Source organism: Leptodactylus fuscus, chromosome 11, assembly GCF_031893055.1.
Source record: "Leptodactylus fuscus isolate aLepFus1 chromosome 11, aLepFus1.hap2, whole genome shotgun sequence".
NCBI classification, from domain to species: Eukaryota; Metazoa; Chordata; class Amphibia; order Anura; family Leptodactylidae; genus Leptodactylus; species Leptodactylus fuscus.
In genome coordinates this window covers 7,373,464-7,397,188 of record NC_134275.1, presented here as the reverse complement: position 1 = coordinate 7,397,188, position 23,725 = coordinate 7,373,464, and the positions used below count along the sequence as shown (strand labels likewise).

Sequence of the window (23,725 nt, the reverse complement as noted above, 5' to 3'; positions counted from 1 at the left end):
CGGCTTAATTACTTTCAGATTTTTTAGGTCTTTTGCATCGTGGCTCACTCACGGCGGTGATTCTTGTAGAATTGCTGAGCCGGAGTCTTTGCTCGGACTAGGTCGAGGTGATGAACTACAACTGTGTCCTGCGTTCCCTGCCGAGTTTGAGTCAGAGATTATTTCGGCTCTGTTTTATACTTTAGGAAGAAGAAGAAATCAAAGGGGAAGAGCAAAAAAGAGAGCAGCTCGAGCGGAGAAGAAAGCGATAATGACGTCGAAGTGATCAAGGTGTGGAACTCCAGGTCTCGCGGGGGCAACGGAAAAGACTCCAAAGAAGATGAAGCCGTGTCAAACACGTCCGCGGCCGTCAAAGTGGAAGAAAGTGAGTTAGTCTTATACGTTGTGTTTGGATACAAGAAAGACTAAGAGTATTTTTTATTTATTTCTGCCAGTATGTCTTGTATGCAATAGATTGTTCTCTCATATTGACTTCACTAGGGTGAAAGTCTTAAAGGGATCCTCTCATTGGATTCTCTTTTTTCCTCCCTAACACGTAGGAATAGCCTTAAGAAAGTCTATTCTTCTCCTACCTTTAGATGTCTTCTCCGTGCCGCTGTTCAGTAGAAATCTGGGTTTTCTTCAGTATGCAAAGGAGTTCTCTCGCAGCACTGGGGGCGGTCCCCAATGCTGCGAGAGAACTCTCCAGCGCTGCCTCCATCTTTTTCAGGAACGACCTCTGCACGCATCTTCTTCCGGTGCTGGCGGTCAAACTTGTAGGCCTCCGGCAGAGCCAACTGCGCATGCCTGCTGACCACAAGAAAAATGGCCGCTTACACAGTAAATAAGCGGCCATTTTTTTGTGGCCTGTGGGAATGCACAGTCGGCTCTGCCCAAGGCCTAGAAGTTTAACCGCCAGCGCCGGAAGAAGATGCGTGAATAGACTGTTCCTGAAGAAGATGGAGGGTTCTCTCACAGCATTGGGAATGCCCCCAGTGCTGTTTGAGTGCTGGGGCCCGCCTCCAGTGCTGCAAAAGAACTCATTTGCATACCGACAAAAAACGGGATTTCAAGCGAACCGCGGCGCGGAGAAGACATCGAAAGGTAGGAGAAGAATAGACTTTCTTAAGGCTATTCCGATGTGTGATTGACAAAAAATGTGATTTTTTTTTTTTTTAATTTTTTTTTTTTTTTTTGGTAGAATCCCTTTAAGGATATAGAATACTTATTTCTTTCATTCCTGCCCTTTCCCATTCCCTGGCTGAACTCAATGGACTTTTATCTTTTCTCGCCCGTGCTATGTAGACCAGCAGCTCCGTATACTACCTGTATACTTCAGGAACTCTTTGACTTCCAGCATTTTTCTTACTGGCTGTATACTTTATGACTAGAGATGAACGAACACTATTCGAAACAGCCGTTCCGAATAGCAGACTCCCATAGAAATGAATGGACATAGCTGGCATGTGGGGGGTTAAGCGACCGGCCGCCGGCAAAGTCTGGGTGCCGGCCGCTTCCATTCATTTCTATGGGAGCGTGCTATTCGGAATGGCTGTTCCGAATAGTGTTCGCTCATCTCTATTTATGACCTTTGCACATAAGAACACCAACTTTACCTTTTTATTTCTGTCTTTTTCGACAATAGGCAAAGCCACCTCCTCCACACCCGGTAGCCCGGCTCCTGACTGGTACAAGGACTTTGTGACCGATGCTGATGCAGAGGTGTTGGAACATTCTGGAAAAATAACGCTTTTGTTTGATGTTCTTCGCATGGCTGAAGAGCTCGGTGAAAAAGTGTAAGTTACATGTCATGACTTTAGTTTTTGTCTACAAACAATTCTAGCGGCCTCTAAAATAAGGCGACTCCTGAAAACGCAGAGTTTTGGCCAGGGGCTTCCTATTGTGGTCAGTGTGTTTTTTTCAGTAATTGTTTTGGTCTGGGTTTGATGTTTTCTTATAATAATGAGGATTTTTAATAGGCCTATAAAAACACGCACAAAATACGGGCAATTATACAGGACCATTTGTAACAATGCGATTCTAACTTTATTTTACCCTACAAAAGCCTTTAACCTGCCGCACACTGAAGATTTTAGGTCGACAAATCGACTGAGTTAGACTAGTCCCTGCCCGAACGAAAAGATAGATGGATGCCAAGTAATGGCCGATACTTGGTGGTCGCTGTCGTGGGAAAGTTTGTTCATAAAATGACAGATCTGCATCCGATCCATTGAAGACCAAACCAAACTTATGACCCATCAAAGAGAGATTAGGTAGATCAGGTACAAGACGAGTGTTCTTATAGGGTAAAAACCACAACCCTGGAGATAACGTAGCCTGCAAAGAGGAGGCAGGTGGAATATTTTTCTTTAAAGGGATTCTACCACTAAACCCTTTATTTTATTTTATTTTTTTTTGTGGTTAAGACGTCACCTCCTCCAGGACTAATTCCGACGTCTTAACCACAGAAAAAAAAGGTTTAGTGGTAGAATCCCTTTAACGTTGTGCTTTATACTTTCCAGAGTCTACATTCACATTTGCTACATTCACATTTGCGCCCATGTGTTGTGGTCCGTTGAAGGACCAGAACAACTGCCACAGGTAGCCCCGTTGACTATCATGTGATCCATCAGGGGTCTGTTCTTTTGAGATGAAACCGCTGGACTAAACAAAAACTTCACTTGCAGCAGTTTCATCTGTCGATTTTCAGCGGTCACTGTGACAGAGGCGACAGATTTGACGCGTTGTTTTGGAAGCTTCTTCAATAGAAGAGGGTGAAAAAAAAATCCATAATCCTCATTCTTACACGCTACAGTCTCTCCATGGTTGGGATTTGTACAATACAGGTACAAATGGATACCCTTTGCTAGCCAGTACCGTAACCTTCCCAAACCAACCATGAACCGTAACACGTCTGTCTGAGACCCCACTAGTGTATGGCCTGCTTTAGGACACCAGATTGTGAGATTGTTCTCTGATGTAATGCGTGTTACTATGTCACTTATTGCAATATTTTATGCTATTCTTTCAGCTTAGTTTTCAGTCAGTCTCTTATATCCTTGGATTTGATTGAAGACTTCTTGGAATTGGCAAGTGTCGATCGAACACCAGAAGATGCCGAATCCAAACCAGTTATTTACAAAGGTAGGTCGAACACTTGCTCTTTAGCCCTCATGACTAGTATTGGTTGTACTGAATCCTCACTTACAATTTCAAGATCCAGTCCTGGTTTACGACCCAGACACCACAATATATTAAAGGGGTTTCTTGCCTGCACATTAGGGGTTCTTTGTTTTTATAGTAGTCCCAGTTTATGTAGGTGTTTCTAAATCCCTCACTTAAAGGGATCCTATCATTGGATACCTTTTTTTTCTGACTAACACGTAGGAATAGCCTTAAGAAAGGCTATTCGTCTCCTACCTTTAGATGTCTTCTCTGCGCCGCCATTCGGTAGAAATCCCGGTTTTCATCTGTATGCAAATGAGTTCCCTCGCAGCACTGGGGGCATCCCCAATGCTACAAAAGAACTCTCCAGCGCCGCCTCCATCTTCAGGAACAACCTCTCCCTGTGTTGTCTTCCGTCCTGGGTTTCAATCTTCTAGGCCTCAGGCAGGAGCTGACTGCACATGGTTCGGGCCACAAGAAAATGGCCGCTTAATCAGTACTCGACTGCCGTGTGTGAATATATCCTGGCCAACTGCCATTGGAAATTTGCGATTCTTATCATACCTTCACTTACCTTCATGTTATGTCTGTGATGGGAGAGGTCTGAGCAGCTGCAAGACATTCCTGCCATTCGGAAAGCTGTAACACCCCCACCCCCTAATGTAAACATGTGACTTATAGATCTCGTTCACACAAAGTCGATTCTTGCGGGAGCATTTGACATGTTTTATCGAGGTAGAAATCGGAGGTTGTACCCTTGCCTGTAATTTGTTTGAATGGCCCCATTGTTGTTCAGGGTCATTGTTGCCAGAAATAAGTCACATTCCACATATTTTTGCAGCAAATTTGGTGCAATGTTCAGAAACCTCCCTATGCATGTAAATGGGGTTGCATTTGATGCAGATTTTATACACCTTTCGATGTGACATCTATAGTGAGCTCCACATCACATGGGATCCATCTGGTCCGTAGACTTGCATGCCCCATAGATGGTGATAATCCGCTCCTAGTAGGCTGCGGCCTCTCTGCTGCACAGACCCCGCTGGGAGGAAAAGAACCGTATTGTTTGCTTCCCTATAAAAAAAAGTCATATTTTTAGCCTTCCACGGATTTGGAGATGTTTTTCTTTGAGGGGAAATCCATTCCCTTCATCTTGCTCATATTTAGGAAACAATAGGCACCCTTTACAGTCCCAGCATGCAGTCATACGCAGATTATGTTCATAGTACAGACATAAAACCTTGACGTGATGTTGCGGCTATAGTTTTCTCGCAGTCAGCTGTTTCGTTTTTCGCATGCTATAGGTTTGTGCGGGGTTTTTTTTGTGTCTGACATCTGGTAGAAAGAACCCGTAATTATTAGTCTAATTAAGCGCCGGCAGCTGCTCCAGATCTCAGCGCAAAAATAATTAGACCTGGAAGGCAACGGCGTTTACGACAGCGCGTATCTATCTAATTGGAAGCATGTCCTCTATGGGAGAAAGACACTTGCTTTTTGTTAGGAGTGGAGGCCCCATAGAGTGGTCGCAAGGTGGGGCCTGGACAGAGACTGGGAATTACTTACTAAAATCCTTGTTTTACCTTGAGAATCATGTAATAGTAATTTGTGATACAACGGACAGCAGTCACCTTTTGATCAGGACTCGCTCGTGTTCTCGCTGCCAAATCAACCTCATTTAGACAAACAGAACTTTTTTGCTCCACCAAAGGGCCCATTCAGGTGGCAGATTCTTCTGTTGATTGGTGGATTCCACCCCAAAATCAGCAGCAGATTCCACCTTGAATCTTCCAGAGATTACAGAAAGATGCAGAAAAAATAAGCATGCTGCTCCAGCTATCTTTGCAGATTACAAGGCGATTCAGCCGCAGCTCCAGACTCCCTGGTGACTAGGCTCAGGGTAAGTTCACGTGGGTTTTTTTTTGGTCCGGAACCTGAGGCAGAGTCCGCCTCAGGTTCCAGACTAAAATACGGGTAGCCGCTACTGGATGCCAGTGCAGTGCATCGGCATCCAGTCACACAGTCCGGTCCGGATTAGGCCCAAATGAATGGGCCTAGTCTAGAGGAGGGAGTATCTTCAGGCCAAATCGCGAGGCAAAACGGCCTGAAGAATGAGCATGTTGCTTCTTTTTCCGGGAGCTGTTTCCAGGGAACTGACCGGCTCTCATTGATTTCAATGGGAGCTGACTTTTTGGTCAGGATTTTGAGGCGGATACAGCCTCAAAATCCTGACCAAAATACCCTTCTTGTGCAAGGAGGCAGAAAATGGAAAGGACTCTTCATTATACATAGTACGAATGTCACCTTCATTGTGGTAGAGATTCAGTAAGACCTGCAATCCTTTCTGTGACACAAGTAGATCTTGTATAACTTTCTGAGCCTAAATCTATAAAATATAAGCTGGTAAATTTATCTCATAGGTGAAGGGAAATGGTTTAGAAACATCGATTACTACCGACTAGATGGCTCGACCAGTGCTCAGACACGGAAGAAATGGGCGGAGGAGTTCAATGACGTCACCAACGTTAGGTAAGTTGTTCTCCAAATTAAAAGCACTGTTAGATAAGCCGGAGTCCGGCCGCTGTGCCCACTCGCTGTATTGTTAGTTGTGTCCATGGTGAGCACTGCAGTGGTTATTTTCCAATGGAACCAGCACTGTAATACTCACTAGAGTCACTATGTAGAAGTATAGAGATGAGTATTGGCAAACAACCAATCTGCAGGATCCCAGCAGTGGCACCTCCAAACATCTAACATTGACGCCCAAATTCAACATCAGCTTTATAAAACAAAACAAACTGTACAACTCCTTTAAACTTAGTTGTTTGCTAGAAACTCAATGCCTTTGTTTGTCTTGCCAGGGGTCGTCTCTTCCTGATTTCTACAAAGGCTGGATCCCTCGGCATAAATCTCGTGGCTGCTAATCGTGTGATCATCTTTGATGCCTCATGGAATCCATCATATGATGTACAGAGTATCTTCAGGGTATATCGATTCGGGCAGACCAAAGCGGTCTTTGTCTACAGGTTTTTGGCACAGGTTGGTTTTTACTTTTTAGTAATCTTCTTAGACATGTCGTGTCGGAGACCATCACACCACTATATGCAATTCTGTGTAAGAACCATAGCATTACCCTGGCTCCCGGGCAGTGCGCCGCAGGCTCCTGATACACCAGGGAGTAGAAGCAGTTCTTGGTCCTGCACTATAAGATGCACAAATTTGTTTTCCTGCATGTTTGGTTTTTTTGTCATAAGTGTCCAGATGCGGCTCTGGACTAGACGTAGCTGTGCTATGATTTTTGTTCCCTCTTCCGGGGGTTGCTTTAGACCGTCCCACAAAAACATGAACAGGAAAAGAGGATTTTTTTAATGTCTCGCTTGTAAAATCCTTCTCTATGAGTTCATGTGGGGCAAACGGCTCCCATCCAATTTCTTCTTTCAGGATACTGGTCACCTGCTAGTTGTACTTGATGGGTTCCCTTTGTTCTGATTGGTTTGCTCTCATGTTCCTATCCGTTGTTCTCCTGGCTGTTCCATATGCCTTTGTACAAAACACACACTTGGCCTCGCGTCCGCCTCCTAGTGGCAGCAAATTCTTCCCAGAGTGTTGTGTCCTTCACTGAACTCTGCTAGAAATTGATGTTACATATGAGGCACAATGAAAACTACAATTCCCTATACATTAAAAAAAGCTTCGGCTTGTGGCCAGTATGTATGCATTAAACTGTATGCTGTATATTATTTGGTAGTTCTAAAAATGACAACTTGTATTTTCAGGGTACCATGGAAGAAAAAATCTATGATCGTCAGGTCACCAAGCAGTCGCTCTCCTTCAGGGTCATTGACCAGCAGCAGATAGAACGTCACTTCACCATGAATGAGCTGACGGAGCTTTACACCTTTGAGCCCGATCTAATAGATGACCCCAACTCAGAAAAGAAGAAGAAGAGAGAAATCCCAAAGCTGCCAAAGGTGAGAGGATCAGTCTGCAATGGAGAGTAAGGATGGGTTCACACCAGTGCCCGGTCTCCGCTTTCAGGTTTCCGTCTTCTGCCCGAGAAACTGGACAGGAGACGAAAACCTGGTGGTTAGTTTTCAAGCCCATTCATTTGACTGGGTTTGCAAAGCGTCCGCCTGTGAGCATCTTCTGGTCTCTGTGGCAAAACCGTTTTTTTTTTTTTAACCGGACATAAAGTCGGACATGCTGGATTTTGTGTCCGGTTAAAAAGGGAACGGTTTTGCTTCAGATACGAGAAGACACTCACTGGCGGACACCGACTGCCGGGTTTCCGTCTCCTGTTGGCAAAAGACAGAAACCCACAAAGCAGAGACCGGGCACAGGTGTGAACCCGTCCTGGTTTTTGTACGAATAAAACACTGATTTTTCATAAAAATGGGGCTGCGATGCAGAATAAGGCAGATATCATTGGATAGCATAGATGTCATTAGTCTGATACTGATTTTCCCATTGACAGACTCCCTTTAAACTGATCACCGTGTGATATGAACACCCGCTATGACTTCTCTAGTGTGTTACTATTGTGCAACCTGCTCAGGATACCGCACCACTACTCGTACATGACAAGTCCGGAAGCCGATCTCAATCTCTACTAGGAATGTTGTAATGTTTTGCTGAGTGCAGTCTTGTATAGATCTTGTATATATTGGCATCTCTGGACTGTCCACATAAAAGGAATGATGTAATTTGACTAGTTGGCGCCTGACCAGAGGACGGGGATGGGCAGTCCTGTTGTGACCTTTGCGGCTCTTTCACCCTCGGTACAGAGGAGAACGTATGGCTAAGTGTTTTTGGCATACTTTTGGTCAATTTTATTGGAACAGCATGAGCGAGGTCTCCTTCAGACGTGACTTTTAGGGACTTCTGTATTAAAACAAATACCACGAGCTTTCATGTGTGTCCAGCAAAAAGAGAAACCTGCAGAAAAACAGCCTAGTGCAGTAGTGCAGTCTACGAGACGTCTGCTGAGCATATTCCAAGAGGAATTCTTTCCTTTTCACTTCAGAGGTCCTTTGAAAGGTAACCCGCTCCCCTGCGCTATTACCCCCTCCCGTTCCTTTAAGCACACACTTATCCAGCCTAGATCTTTCCCACAGACAAAGAATGCCAGAGAACCTAGTGTGAACTGAAGCTTGACTTGAATATTAGATGACTTGCACAGAGAAATAATGGCCTTAACCTCAGAATGGAAACCCGTCCCTTTTCAAGGAGAGATTGATGGGATGCCTTACCTCGGAGATCATATTTAGGCCAGTAGGATAAGGTTTAGCCGAGTAAACAATAGGCTATTTTAACCTCTTCGCTGGTAATGTTGCTGAACTCGGCCTCCAGTTCCTGATGTATGAATGAAGGGGTTTGGCTACGGACCACCAACAATGTCCTGGCAGCTGTCAAGTGTTTTCTGGGCAACTTGATGTCGGGAGCTTGCGCTGCTTGAGCCGACCCTCTGCATTCCTCAGGGCCGAGCTTTCAACACTGGGGTGGCTTGCCCAAAATCGTTGTAAAAGTCTTTGTAATACACAGTTATCTATTTATGGAGATCCCTGATATAGGTGTGTACGTTGTTCCCTTGTTTCTTGCAAAAGAAATACTGCAAAAATAACACCGTGACGTGCCAATAGTACCGTGGAAGCATCTCATGTGTTACATAGTATCAGCTGGAGACTAGAGATGAGATGCCGTTTCGAATAGCACGTGCCCATAGGAATGAATGGACGCAGCCGGCGCGCAGGGGGATAAGCGGCCAGACGCCGGCACAGGCTGCATCCATTCATTCCTATGGGAGCGTCCTATTCGGATAGTACTCGCGCATCTCTACCAGAGACACTTTGTTGTGTATGTTCTGCGTTCCTTACAGAATCTCTATAACCAATAGATTAATGGGATTGCCACATTTGGACTCTTATAGTGCACACGTCAGACTGTATATAGTGTATGGTGAATATGTGTGATACTATTGTTGTGTATAGGCTTCTATACACCTTTATTCACACAACCAATATGAGATTCGGCCATCAGTACACCCATTTTTTTTTCATGGAGACGTTCAGTTTAATGGGCGAGTTGGATCCATGAAAACAGTCTGAAAAAATATAACTGGTCTGTTTTCAGGGATCTCGGGTGCCGCACGCCCGATGTGTGCATAGGCTCTAATCCTGTAGTCTTAAAGGGATCCTATCATTAAAATCACATTGTTTTCTCGATCACACGTAGGAACAGCCTTAAAAAAGTCTCTTCTTCTCCTACCTTTAGATGTCTTCTCCGTGCTGCCATTCGGTAGAAATCCCGGTTTTCGTCAGTATGCAAATGAGTTCCCTCGCAGCACTGGGGGCGTCCCCAATACTGTGAGAGAAATTTCCAGTGACGCCTCCATCTTCTTCTGGAACGTCCTCTCCCTGTGTCGTCTTCCCTCCTGGGTTTCAATCTTCTAGGCCTCGGGCAGAGCAATTTGCGCATGCCCACGGCCACAAGAAAAATGGCCGCTTACACAGTAAGCTATGTAAGCAGCCATTTTCTTGTGGCCTGTGGGCATGCGCAGTCAGCTCTACCCAAGGCCCAATGGCGTAAAAGTTTGAAGCCGGCTCCGGAAGAAGACGCGGGGAGAGGCCGTTCCTGAAGAAGATAGAGGTGGCGCTGGAGAGTTCTCTCGCAGCAATGGGGACGCCCCCAGTACTGTTTGAGCGCTGAGGACTGCCCCCAGTGCTGCGAGAGAACTCCTTTGCATACAGATGAAAACCAGGATTTCTACGGAACGGCGGCGCGGAGAAAACATCTAAAGGTAGGAGAAGAATAGACTTTTTTAAGGGTAATCTTACGTGTGATTGAGAAAAAATGTGATTTTAATGATAAGATCCCTTTAAATCTGTAGAGAGAGATCTTTCTCCCGCTGCTTCTTTCCCACTTCTCGGAATCCTTTCTTAAAGAACCCGGATATTTCATTTGCATCAAGGAAGTTGTGGTTTTTATACGGGTTCTTCATCAGTCACCATGACATTTTCGGCACTACCTTGGTGTGAATATTGGCCTTTTCTCTCTGACATGTATTGTATGTTCCTATATGAGAGCGTATACAGTACATGTGCGTGAGTCTATACGATCTGATGCAGAGAACTAGAATTTATCATGTAACCTTTGGAAGATTTTTTTTTTTTTCTTTTTGTACCTCTTCAGACTCTTGCCGCGTGATGAAAGCTATAATTTTCCCTTCCACGCAGGTTTCGTTGTGACAAGTGTGTTCCATTTTCTAGCTTTCATCATATAATTTCTTTGCGACGCGTTTCTCCTACTCCCATCCTCTCCTTTGATACTTTGTTTTCTTTTATTTCATGTTTTGCACCTGGGGTTTTGATAGAAGCCAATGTGGTCGATCTGGGATTTGTAGTGACTGGCCATTGACAGCCTAAGGTTATGCCTTGTTAGCCAGTATATTGCTTAAAAGAATGTGCCGTATAATATGTCTCGTCCTGATGGAAATATCCCAACAATTATAAGCAGAGCTTACCATGACTGACACCCCAGAGAGACGATTTTCAGATTAGAAGAGTTAAAACTTCATTGATATAATACAAGTAATATCTCAGCTGCCTATGTGCCGTGTAGTAATGGCTGACTAGTTCTGTCTGCCCGCCGCTCTTCTGTAGTCTGTCGATCCTTTGCTATGACAGAGGTATCCCGGACCAAACTCTGTGCTACACGTCTTGGAGTTGTAATGGGGGATACAATACAGTGAACATGTTTGTGTTACTTATAGATTGTATGAAGTGATCGTTCACAGATGTGAAAGTTTGTGATGAAAAAGCGTTCGCTGTACCTGCAGCCAAAAATGACAATCCATATAAAAGCGAGAGCAAAAATGCAGGATTTTATATAATATATATATATATATATATATATATATATATATATACTAGCCTCTGCCCACAACTTTGTCTGTGGGTTGTTGGCGTCGATGCTCCGCCTATATTCAGCAAATCGACGGTTAGCTGTCCTGCTGCTGAACTCATTCCTCACGCTGTACCCGTGATTGTTCTGGCATCTCAGCAGCTCGCTGCCATGCCATATAATAAGCGTGTTGTTGGTACCGATGATCCCCGTCAGCTCCGCTTGAGGAGAACTCTGTGAATTCTGGCTTCCTTCATAGCTCTCGATGTTTTAGAATTTTGCAACAAATTAGATTTTCTTTTTCCCGGCATGTTTAAAAGTAGCAAACTGCCAATTTGAATTAAAGGGGTTTTCCCATCCAGGGTGTCAGCACTGCATGGAGCAGATCAGATAATATGCAAATGCATGTACACAATGGACTGAGGGTTATCTGTGTGTTTACATAGAGAGATAACAGACCTGGGACCTGAGATAAGGCTGCAGGAGCAGTGTAATATAGTATGTGAACATAAATTCATAACAGTTGTGAAGCCATGTCATGAGCAGTGTAATATAGTATGTGAACATAAATTCATAACAGTTGTGAAGCCATGTCATGAGCAGTGTAATACAGTATGTGAACATAAATTCATAACAGTGGTGATATTATGTCATTTACCCGGATAAAAAGTAGTCTATGTGTTAATCGAGGTTACAATCTATCTATGGGACAAATTTCATTCAAATCCATTCAGCCGTTTTTGCGGGATTGAGGAACAAACATCCAAACTTTCACATTAGGATAATATTTATATAGTCAGCAATGCAAATCGGGTGCTTTACTTGTAAACTTGTGTGAACCCTTGAAGATAAAGGAAGAGCTACAAAGTGATAGGTCACATCATTGGCATCTAGCCCCAAGACTGGGCGCAAAGTAATAAGATGATGTGGAATAAGATGGCTTGTTTAGACCAAACACACGCCTAGTCTTATTTTCTTTGCCTGTGTTTTTTTTTTTTTTTTTTTTTTTTTGCTGTAAAGTATTTGCTTCCCTTTAAAGGATGAAAGTTCTTCCAGACTATTCAGGAGAATGAAGGTTTCACCCTACAATAGAATTTTTGCCATTTAGGGAGCTAAAGGGTTAAAGGCTCGGCGCTAAGCCTGGCTCTCCTGCCTATCGCGGGCAGATTACATATGACAGGTTTTATAATTGTAAGTTGGCAGCTTATCACCAATCCCAGAAATGTAATAAAAATTCTGCTTTGAAATATTAGCTTTATATGTTTTTGTTTTTTTTTTCCCTAAAGGTTCTTCCCGCCAAGACAGTGTTGTGTAATGGAGATCAGAGGAGCTGATAGCATTACCCCAGTTTTTAATTTGGGCTTCTACTTACTAAGCAGCGTGATATTGCTCTCTGGACAGGAAGCCAAAGCAGCTGCACCCCTCCCTATACCCCCACCTAGGGGGCTATCTCCTAAATTGACACCCTATGGCACTGTGTGGTTTTGCTTTTTGGAGAGATCAGGATTTTGTTTCAGGGGAAAAAAAAAATAATTGTGCAATATTTGGTATTTTTACCTGATATGAACCTCGGTTTAAGCTTTACAGTCCCGGGATTTTCCAGTCTGTACTGCATGAGTAAGCGTTCGATGTAGAAATTGGTCTGTGGCAATAGGAGAGGCCATCGGGTGATCCGTAGGGCGTTTGGTCGCAGTCCAGGCGGCCACAACGTACTGACAGCTAGTTGGCAATATCTAAGTCTATTGTAACAAGTTTGTCCTGCGTGATACAATGTATTGTTCTGGGCCGGGACACTGGATAGGAGACGACTCCAGAAGTACTTACAAAGTATTTTGGCATTTCGCGTTGCCAAGTGTTTGTCTCGGATGTTTTTATGGGTGGTCCGAAAACCACTGAAACATCAATAGGCTTTTCTTTTTGTTGGAAGACGAAAAAAATGTAGTATTAGTCCGCATAGATCAGGCAGGGACCTTTCAGGATGGAGAGCGATTCATAATCTATGACCTGGCCAGGAAAGTGATCGGCGTTCCTTTCAGGAAGTTTCCGGGCACATTCCGGCAGTCGTTGTCTTATTGGTTTTACCTTGGTCTTCTGTCTACAAACCTGAAGACCGTTCGAGGGAACTCAGACTATATATGTAGTACACTCATTTTCTTTACCGTTGGCGTTCAATGAAGTCTCCTCCAGAACGTTGTCATTGGACACAATCTTACAAGTCTTCTCTCTCTTCCTCAGGACACCGTGCTCGCCGAATTGCTGCAAATCAGAAAGGAACAGATTGTGACCTACCACGAACACGACTCTCTTCTGGACCACAAGGAGGAGGAAGCTCTGACTGAGGAGGAAAGGAAGGCGGCGTGGGATGAGTATGAAGCCGAGAAGAAGGTGAGTCCTAGAATCTGAGGATCCCACCCCTGACTCTAATGTATTTATGGAGTTAATGTGTATGGCCTATGAAATACAAACAAAGGCAGATTCGCCTTGTTCCTGAGTCTTCATTTCCATAAAGGGGTTATCCAGAGAAAGGAAGGTATCCCTGGTGGCAACAAATGTTTTCTGGGAGTCTGGATATTGATCACTTGCCCTTAGGGTAGGCCATGAATATCAGGTCGGTATTGGGTACCACAAATGCTGCCAGAAAATCAGCTGTTTTGAAGTCTAGGTACATTTTTCTATACAAACAGGAGGCGCCGATCATGGCCTCCTCCTTAAAGGGGCATTTACACACAAGATAAGGGCTTGAAATGTTCTGGTTGACATCGTAAGAAATGTTTTAAAGGGATCCTATCAGTCAGACACAATTTTTTGTAGGTACCACGTTGGAATAGCCTTAACAAAGGCTATTCGTCTCCTACCTTTCGTCATCTTCTCTGCGCCGCCGTTTGCCTATAATCCCGGTTCTTGTCGGTATGTAAATGAGCGCTTTCGCAGCACTGAGGCGGGCCCCAGTGTTCAGACAGCACTGGGGGCGTTCCCAATGCTGCAAGAGAACTCTCTTCAGCCCCGCCTCTTCTTCTTCAGCAGCGTCATCTTCAGACTCTTTTTCTGGCGGTGGCTTGTAACTTCTAAAGCCTTGGGCAGAGTAGACTGCTCATACCAACAGGCCATGAGATAATGGCCGCTCACAATACTGTGCAAGCGGCCATTTTCTCGTGGCCTGTGGGCATGCACAGTCTCCTCTGCCCGAGGCCTTAGAAGTTACAAGCCACCTCCGGAAGAAGAGGCTGAAGAGGAGGCGGCGGTGTTGGAGAGAGTTCTCTCGCAACGTTGAGGACGCCCCCAGTGCTGTCTGAGACTGGGGCCCGCCCCCAGTGCTGTGAGAGAGCTCATTTAAATACCAACAAGAACCAGGATTGTAGGGGAACGGCGGTGCGGAGAAGACGAAAGGTAGGAGACGAATAGCCTTTCTTAAGGTTATTCCGACGTGGTACCAACAAAAAATTGTGTCTGACTGATAGGATCCCTTTAAAGATGTTGCATGTATTTCCTGACTCTGAGCTTATGTCATTGTACATATAGAACTATTAAGGGTTGTGTCACACATGGCGGCCAACGGGTTTTGGTGCAGATGTTTGCTATGAGTGACACCACCCTATTGATCTGTAAGATCCTGACGTGACCTTGTCTGAGATCTTTTCTACTATGCTCCACTAAACCAATATACAGAATGAAATTGTATTGTGATCCCCTGGCCATTGTGCTATATTTGTAAATCCGATTGTAATATAAGAATATAGCCGTACGCTAGTCAATGCCTTTTTTTTCCTTTTTTTAACCAGGGTTTGACCAGTCGCTTCAACATGGCAGCTGCCGCTGGAATCAATTACAATCAGATCAATTTTGGTGCCGCTCAGTCACCTTACATGCCCTTAAACTTGGGAGCGTTGTCTTCACTGACTAATCAGCAACTGGAGGTAAGGAATAGAATGCGAGCGGTAAGATGTACTGCAGTCAGAAACTGGAACCGCTACATTGTCCCTGTTTTTAGAAGCCCATACTTTTATTTACTGAGCTAGTTATCATTTCTCTCCATTTCTTCAAGGATCTTATTAACCAAGGACGAGAGAAAGTGGTAGAGGCTACGAATAGTATCGCATCTGCAAGGATCCAGCCTCTGGATGATATTATATCTACAGTGGTAAGTCACGCTCGCACGTCTTTGTCTTCGCTTTGGAATCACTCAACCCTTCTGATCCTCGTGTCATTTCTTCTCCCCAGTGGAAGGAAAATCCCAGCTTATCAGAATCCCAGGTCCAGTCTTTGGCGCTTAGCAGACAGTCAAGCCAAGAGCTGGAGATCAAGAGACGAGAGGCCATTTACAATGATGTCCTGGCCAAACAGCAAATGGTGAGTATTCCACCTGTATGTCCTGCACGGAACACACACGGGACTTAAAATGCGTATTGGTTACAGCAATCAAATGGTTACATTTTGCAACCTTTATGTGGGCTGTTGACTCTAAGAATACAACATTATCCTTCCTGCGGATTCCCTTTGAATTTTTCATGCAAGTGTTTCCTGGACTTTATTTCCAGCAACAAGCTTCACACAATTAAAAATCATTCCAGTCACCGGATTCCAAGTTATTTGGGGCGCACATTGCTCTGGAATGTTCTGGCCTCTGCAAACTTCTGGACAGATCACCGGCATTCCTGCTCTAAATCCGGCTCCGCCATTGATTTTCTTTTTTTTTTTTTTTTTCTCATTTGCCATTTGTTGCATTTTTTTTCACTCGCACATGTGGCCCCCTTCCTTTTCCAGGCACAATGAATACCTTCCTTTTAAATGGTATCGCTTTGACAAATCTAGTTTTTGTTCTCTACGGTGAAGTACGCTCATTGACAAAAAAAAAAAAATCACACACCAAGAAGGAGATGTTGGAATCGAGTGAATGTAATGATACTATAGGTAAGGGATTAAATCACCGACGAGTAATTGCTACATTGAAGATTATCACTGAATGAACATTTTAATGCACATCTAATAAAAGTTACATTCAGTGATACCCTTATAGGTAAGGGGTTGCAAGATTAGAGCAATAGGAGACGTTTATTGGGGAAAACTGTTCAATTTAGAGATGGCTCTACAAGATGGGATAGCAAATATACCCACAACGCCCATAGTAGGTTGCCAAAGCTTCCATACATTCTTGTTTGGGCAATAAATCTGGTACCCAGGCAGGCCAAGGAAGTGTTGCCATCTGCTGGAGACGATCCTAATTACCCCTTGCTGTATGTGGGTGAGCATTATACTGCTGAAAAATGCCAGTAAAAGCCTTCCTATGTGCCGCAGGATAACCCTGCACATATTGCTGGTATCCCTATAGGGGTTATGGACTGTCCTATGTGATGGCAGGACTGACACATTCATATGAGTTGGTCTCTAATAGCAGTCCAGGTTTCTCATTCACTAGACCACTGCCGGCTGTCAATGGCAGGACATGTAGTAGGTGTCATGGCACCAAATTTCCGTAAGTGGCAATAAACCATCCTACGTTACTCAGTTAGGGATTCACCTCTTTGAAAGGCTGTCAACTGGACAAAATGTCTTAAAATTCATGGTAGAGGCATGTCTAGCAGTCAGCGATCCTTCACTAAGGAAGGACTTTTGCAGTAATCCTTCAGTTTTATCTGGTTGTGTATGTATTTTTTGTCAATGAGTGTCTATCCAACCTACACGCCGCTGGTTTTATAATAGTTAAATCTTGAGCAAGGGAAACGACGTTACCCTGTGACCGAGTCTTCGGCCGGGATCCAGAGGGCAATTCCTGCAAACCCTATTAGTGATGGTGATCTGTTTAATGGGTTTTGCATCTGGTGGGGGGTCCCTTACTAATGGATTTCAGAGCAGAAAACATTCTCTCGAGTTGGGAACACCATGTTATCCTGATCAGATGTTAACCAGAATAATTCTTAAGTACGTGAGACTAATAAAACTAGATCTAAACTTTACAATATCCTTTTTAGCTTCGTCATGGGCGCACGGGGTGAACAAGTCACCGTCCATATCCACTTCAAAAATGCCATGACAAGTAGCGGATAGGAGCGCACGTTGATGTGGATAGCGACGGCCAAATCACGGCACAATGTAAAGCGTTTTCGTATATTTGACTAGCCTCTGCCCGTGACTTCGTCTGTGCGTTGTTGGCGTCGATGATACACCTATATTCAGCAAATTGCTGCCATCGATGGTTTGCCTGCTCTGGCGTTTCGGAAGCTCTGAAGCTGTCCTGCTGCTGAACTTGTTCCTCGCACCATGCCTGGGATTGTTCTGGCATCTCAGCAGCTCGCTGGGACGCCATATAATGAGCGTGTTGTTGCTGTTGATGATCTGCCTGCTTCGGCGTTTTGATAGCTGTCAAACTGGCCTGTCGCTGAACGAGTTCCTCGCACCATGCCTGTGATTGTTCCGGCAGCTTGCTGGGACGCAATATAATGAGCGTTTTATTGGCGTTGATGATCCACATGCTTCGGCATTTTGACAGCTCTCAAGCTGGCCTGTCACTAAATTCGTTCCTCACGCTGTGCCCATGATTGTTGCGGCAGCTCACTGGGACACCATATAATGAGCGTGTTGTTGGCATTGATGATCCCCCTTAGCTCCACTTGAGGAAAACTTTGTGACTTCTGGCTTCCTTCATAGCTCTCATTGTTTGCGACAAATTAGATTTTCTTTTTCCCGGCATGTTTAAAATTGACAAACTGCTAATTTGGATTAAAGGTGTTTGCCCAATTTAGTTTGTCTGCACTGTCTGGAGCAGATCAGATAATATGCAAATACATGTACACAATGGACTGAGGGTTAGCTGAGTGTTTACACAGAGAGATAACAGCCCTGGCTTTATCAGAACCTGAGATAAGAGCAGTGTAATATCGTATGTGAACATAAGTTCATAACAGTTGTGAAGCCATGTCATGAGCAGTGTAACATAGTATGTGAACATAAATTCATAACAGTTGTGAAGCCATGTCATGAGCAGTGTAACATAGTATGTGAACATAAATTCATAACAGTTGTGAAGCCATGTCATGAGCAGTGTAATATAGTATGTGAACATAAATTCATAACAGTTGTGAAGCCATGTCATGAGCAGTGTAACATAGTATGTGAACATAAATTCATAACAGTTGTGAAGCCATGTCATGAGCAGTGTAATATAGTAGGTGTACATAAATTCAAAACTGTCGTGAAGTCATGTCATTTACCGGGATAAAAAGTAGCCGATGTGTTAATCAAGGTTACAAACTATCTGTGCCAAATGTCATTCAATCCGTTCAGCCATTTTTGCGTGATTGACTAACAAACATCCAAACGTTCACATTTATAATATTAGTAGGATTAAAAAAGGATAAAAAGAAATCTGCCCCAATATTGCTGTAATTGACTTTATGATGTCAGACATGTTGTAATAGTCTATTCCAGGGTTCAGCAACCTTCGGTCTCCAGCTGCTGTGAAACTACAACTCCCAACATGCTCCATTCACTTCCATGGGAGTAGGTATGCCTGCCGGGAGTTGTAGTTTTACAACAGCTGGAGAGCCGATGGTTCCCTACCCCTGGTCTATTCGGTGGGAGATCCCAGTTCTTGGGTCCAGCCATCTTATAGGTCTTTTGTTATTTCTTTTGCAGCTCATAAGCTGTGTCCAGCGAATACTGATGGGCCGCAGACTACAGCAACAGTACAACCAACAGCAGCAGCAGCAACAACAGCTCGCCTTCCAACAGCAAGCAGCACTGAACCGTCTCATGATGCAGAAGCCTGGAAACATCCTGGTCAACCCGGCGAACTTTCCACAAATCGACCTGCGAGGAATGTACCAAGCCGGCATGCAGAACCACCCGATGCAGAGAGCGCCCACTCCCAACCGAGGCAAAAACGCCGGACCTTCCCAAGCAAAGAAAATGTGACGAAATTGCACTAAGACCTCTACCGGATTGTTTCAATGACAGAGACCTTCTTTATTTTCCCCCGTTTGTCTAGGAATCTAAGGCTTGACCTACTGTAGAAAACATTGCGTATGAAAGTGTTTGGTTTGTTCCCTTTTCGAATGCCAAACTTGTACCGTTATTAAGCTTTGCAATCGATTGTTTGGTCCGCAGTTTTTGGTTTTTTTTGTTGAAGAGGAGCCCACAGGGGACTGGTTGCAGAAGAGACCTGTTTTCAGTGAAAGCATGCCTTCTGTATTCACACCAACCGGCACCACCCAAAGCTAGTCTCATAGGAAAGCGTCACGTCCTGTAGTATCCATGCAGCCTATATGCGGCCATACCGTACACCTTCCTATGGCGTATGTCGTTTTCTAAACCAATTTTTATGCCAGAAATGGGGAATCCGTGCTGCCCAGCGATAGTCGGCCACACCGTGCCGGATGTAGTCCAGCAACGTAGGGGGAATCCGCGAATCCTGAATGATCTGACGTCAGACTTCTAAGGCTTAAAATGGCTAAAACGATCCGAATAGATACTTTGTTCATGTCGAGGCTCCTGTCGTCTGTTCTGTATCGCTCTACGTTTTTATGGTTGTATCAGCATCCCTGTGCCTTTGTAAATATAGTGTTTTTCTTTGTTTTTTTTTCCTTTTTTCATAGTTCTTTACTAAATAATAGGTGTTTACATTAAACATTGTTTCTTTTTCTGCCATTGTACTGCGCCACAAAGTGTTAGAATTCTCGAATGTTTTTGCACAGACATTAGTTCTCGTATCTTTAGCACTTTTAAGGTGCGTCTCTTCAGCTCCGCTTGTGACCTTTTCAGAAATAAAACCACCTAAAAATACGATTGAACCCCGTGGCTCTGGATTAGCCTTTAGCGGCGTACGGATGTGTATGGACCAATTGGAGATGTGACGATTGTTCATTTATTAATGTCCTGCTAAAAGGGTTTTCTTATTACACGGGCGAGGCAAGAAACCCATTGACTGACCCCGTTGTGGGGTCTTATGCAACGTAGTCAGGAATCACCTTGGTTTCGTCCCAGACGACCTGCAGGAATTAAGCCATTTTATTGAACAGACGTTGGCTCCCCTAGTCACGGATGACAAGACCGGCGTTATCACGGCGGATGGCATTGATTCCGTTTTATCGATGATGGACGGTTTTCATCGTACCAAGGACTTCTGGGCACCAAGCCCAATTCTGGGCCCTTGACCTTTTTTCTAACCTTACACATTCAGCTTCTAACGTGAAGCCCTTCTAAAAAAAAAAAAAATTTGTGGGATCTCCGCACATTTCCTTCTCAGTTTTTAGTGTTTCGCGGCCGCTCGTTCATGACGGACTTCACTGGAAGCAGAGAGAAGCCATTTCTTTGACCTAACACTTCGAACTCTGACTAGCAAGCAAAATTATAGTGTACAAATCACCCAATATAAACCTCTGGATTAGAGTGCAACATTTCCAACGACGCTTCTGATACTATAGGGAAGCTGCAACACTGTAGCCACGACGATTCCAAGAACGGCTCGGCGATGGCGGTTTCCAATTCTTTCTATATTTTTGTTATTTAAATGTTTCCTTAGTTTTTTTTTGCCTATTTCGTAGCGAAGGTCAGAACTTCATTCAGTTAACGATCTGGCGGATTAATACAAAAATTAACGTCCGTGCTTTCTAACCGCTTTCAATGTCTTGTAATAAGATTTTTTTTTTTTTATAAAGAGGAAAAAAAAAATTGCAGTCGCTCCTTATTAAATCAAAAAGCGTATTTGCCTTTCGAAGTAACAGCTTTTTACTTTTCAAGTTCACCAAATACGTCTTGGTAGATCCGCAACCTCCTCGGACTTCGTGCTCACCCGGGACTCTCGGTTGTGATCGATACGGCAAGTTTTTGGGAAGACGACTTGCATCGTGGACCACTCGCGCCAATTTGTCATTTGCTGTGTGCATTCAGTCGAGCTTTAACCCGTATTCACAGACTTATCTTAACCTTAGAAAGACGTGGAAGGCTCATGTTTTTTTTTTGTTTTGTTTTTTTAATTTTATTTTAATGTTTTTGGCGTTTTAACTCGCTGCGCGACCCTTAAGCACAGTTAAAACCGAGTTGCTTGTATTCCAGTTTTGCCTGCTCAATTCTTCTCCACATTTTGATGCTGTTACTTTGGATGTAAAGCGTTTGGTATTCGTGATCTTGTACATGTACGTCTCGGTTGTATAGTAGTTTCAGTTCATCTAACCAGCTTTGGCTGCTGAAATCATACAGCTGTGGAAATTTGCCTTTTCTTTGATTTCGATATGAAGTACGATAGAAGACTTACTTCTTCCAACAGCGCAGGATTATTTTTTTTTTTTTTTTTTTTTCTTGGTTTGTAATATACTGAAGGACTGAAATTGTGTTTTTAATGAGCGAGCATTGAAAAAATGGAAATATCCTATGTGTTTTCACCATTGAAAGTGCTGTTTAGTAGTTGAAACTTTAAAAAAATTATATTTAATATCTCATTTAATAAAGTGACCAAAACTGTTTTCAGGCTTTGACTTGTTGTGTGGACGCCCCATCGTGAGAATGGGGGACCTCTGGATGGACCGATGTAGCTCGGCATGCTTTACCAACCCCCACTCTATTCAGACTAGAGAACAAAGCACCCACGATCCTGTGCTGCTATGCCCCATGTTGCAGAAACACAGCGCGCTTTTTTTTTTATTGCGGATTTAGCTGCACTTTTTTTATTGCAGATTTTGCTGCGGTTTTTTATTGCGGATTTTGAAGCAGGTTTTTTTGCTGTAGGTTTTTTTTTGCAGATTTTCCGGTGTTTTTTATTGCGGATTATGCTGCAGGTTTTTTATATTGCAGTTTTTGCTGCGGTTTTTTTTTATTGCAGATTTTGCTGCAGTTTTTTATTGCAGATTTTGCTGCAGTCTTTTTTTTGCAGATTTTGCTGCGGGTTTTTTATATTGCCGATTTTGCTGCATTTTTTTTTTTAAATGCAGATTTTGCTGCGGTCTTTTTATTGCGGATTTTGCTGTGGGGTTTTTTTATTGCAGATTTTGCTGCAGGTTTTTTTTTAGGTTTTTTAGTGCGGATTTTGCTGCAGGTTTTTTTATTGCAGATTTTGCTGCAATGTTTTTGCAGATTTTGCTGCAGTCTTTTTATTGCGGATTTTGCTGGGGGGTTTTTTATTGCAGATTTTGCTGCAGGTTTTTTTATTGCAGATTTTGCTGCGGTGTTTTTTTTTTGCAGATTTTGCTGCGGTCTTTTTAGTGCGGATTTTGCTGCAGGTTTTTTTATTGCAGATTTTGCTGCAGGTTTTTTTTATTGCAGAGTTTTGCAGATTTTGCGGTCTTTATATTGCGGATTTTGCTGCAGGTTTTTCTGTTGCAATTATGCTGCGGGGTTTTTTTATTGCAGATTTTTTGCAGGTTTTTTATTGCAGATTTTGCTGCATTTTTTTATTGCAGATTTTGCTGCAGGTTTTTTTATTGCGGATTTTGCTGCAGGTTTTTTTATTGCGGATTTTGCTGCGGGTTTTTTATTGCGGATTTTGCTGCAGGTTTTCTTTTTTTTATTGCAGCTTTTACTGCAGGTTTTTTTTTTTTTTGGGGGGGGGGGGGGGGTTGTGAGCTGACGCCAAGAGTGGCTACGAAATGAATAGGAACCCTAGGAAGCTCTTAGGCCGGGGGTGGAAACGCCGTGATTTGCCCGCAGCAGAAACGCATTTTGCTAAATCTGCAAGGTGGATATGGGATTCATGCAAATCCCATGCCCACTTTGCCTTTAAAACTGCAGCACGGACACGTTGCGATTTCCAAAACCAGCGCAGTTTTGGAAATCGCAGCATGTCAAACTCTACGAAATGCTGGCGGCTTTCCCGTAGATATAATTGTAACAAAGTCCGTGGAGGAAAACACCGTGAACTTTCTGTTCAATGCGCTGTGGGAAGAACTGTGTATCGTCCCCCTTAGCCTTACACTTCTACCTTTTCTACCTCCTGCTCACTCCACTCCTGGATTTGGCTCAATAAACGCAGCAAAATCTGCAACAAAATCTGCTTTCCACAATGTGGGGTTTCAGCCGATGACTGTATGACTGGTCGGTGTGCTACTCAGGTTTTTCCCGGGTAGCACACTGACCTATTCATTTCTATGGGCCGACAGTCCGGGCCACCAAATATGGAACTGGTCCTATTCCTGTCTGATTTTGCAACCCTGCTTCCACGGCAGATGTGCGACATCTCCATGTGCCACCCAATGCCGTTCCTTCATGGCAGCCGGTGGGCACACGATCACGTGCAATCGGCTTTAGAGAAGATCTTTCAACATCTGCAGTTATTTGTGTCCTTCAGTAGTCACCGCTCCACTGATCCCAGTTAGAATTCTTCCTCTAGCGCCCTCCATTCCTGAGCAACCATTGCTATTAATTTAAGCACGATTATGCTCTTTACTGGGCCGTCCCTGTCTTTCTATTCCAGTTTAGGCCCGCCCACCTGACAGCAGAGAGCATAACTGTACTGAAAATAACAGCAATGATTGCTCAGGAATGGCGGGGGCTAAAAAGAAAATTCCATTTGTGACAGAATCAGAGGGGAGCCGCCTATTCTATCAGACAAGGAGGTGGGGAGGGGTCCATTTACTCTCATATAAAACCTGATGCTTTATTTTAACACCACTTTCATCTCAAGGGTCCTACATTTATAGTGTCTGATTCTCTCCTCCTGAGACCACCTTAACCCATTCTGTGAAACTGGACCACAATTCTG

The 23,725-nt window shown here is 43.8% G+C and overlaps 1 protein-coding gene across 1 annotated transcript in view; it reads left to right on the top strand.

Moving 5' to 3' along the window:
- Positions 1-21,494, top strand: part of ATRX (ATRX chromatin remodeler) — a 76,730-nt gene extending 55,236 nt beyond the window's left edge. The window contains exons 26-36 of the mRNA XM_075260244.1: positions 186-364; positions 1,625-1,775; positions 3,011-3,123; positions 5,562-5,670; positions 6,003-6,180; positions 6,918-7,112; positions 13,276-13,425; positions 14,820-14,954; positions 15,083-15,178; positions 15,259-15,387; positions 18,670-21,494. Of these exons, the coding sequence (XP_075116345.1) occupies positions 186-364; positions 1,625-1,775; positions 3,011-3,123; positions 5,562-5,670; positions 6,003-6,180; positions 6,918-7,112; positions 13,276-13,425; positions 14,820-14,954; positions 15,083-15,178; positions 15,259-15,387; positions 18,670-18,948 (1,714 nt within the window). The 3' untranslated portion in view covers positions 18,949-21,494. The remainder of the gene's footprint in view (positions 1-185; positions 365-1,624; positions 1,776-3,010; positions 3,124-5,561; positions 5,671-6,002; positions 6,181-6,917; positions 7,113-13,275; positions 13,426-14,819; positions 14,955-15,082; positions 15,179-15,258; positions 15,388-18,669) is intronic.
- Positions 21,495-23,725: the final 2,231 nt, after the last annotated feature.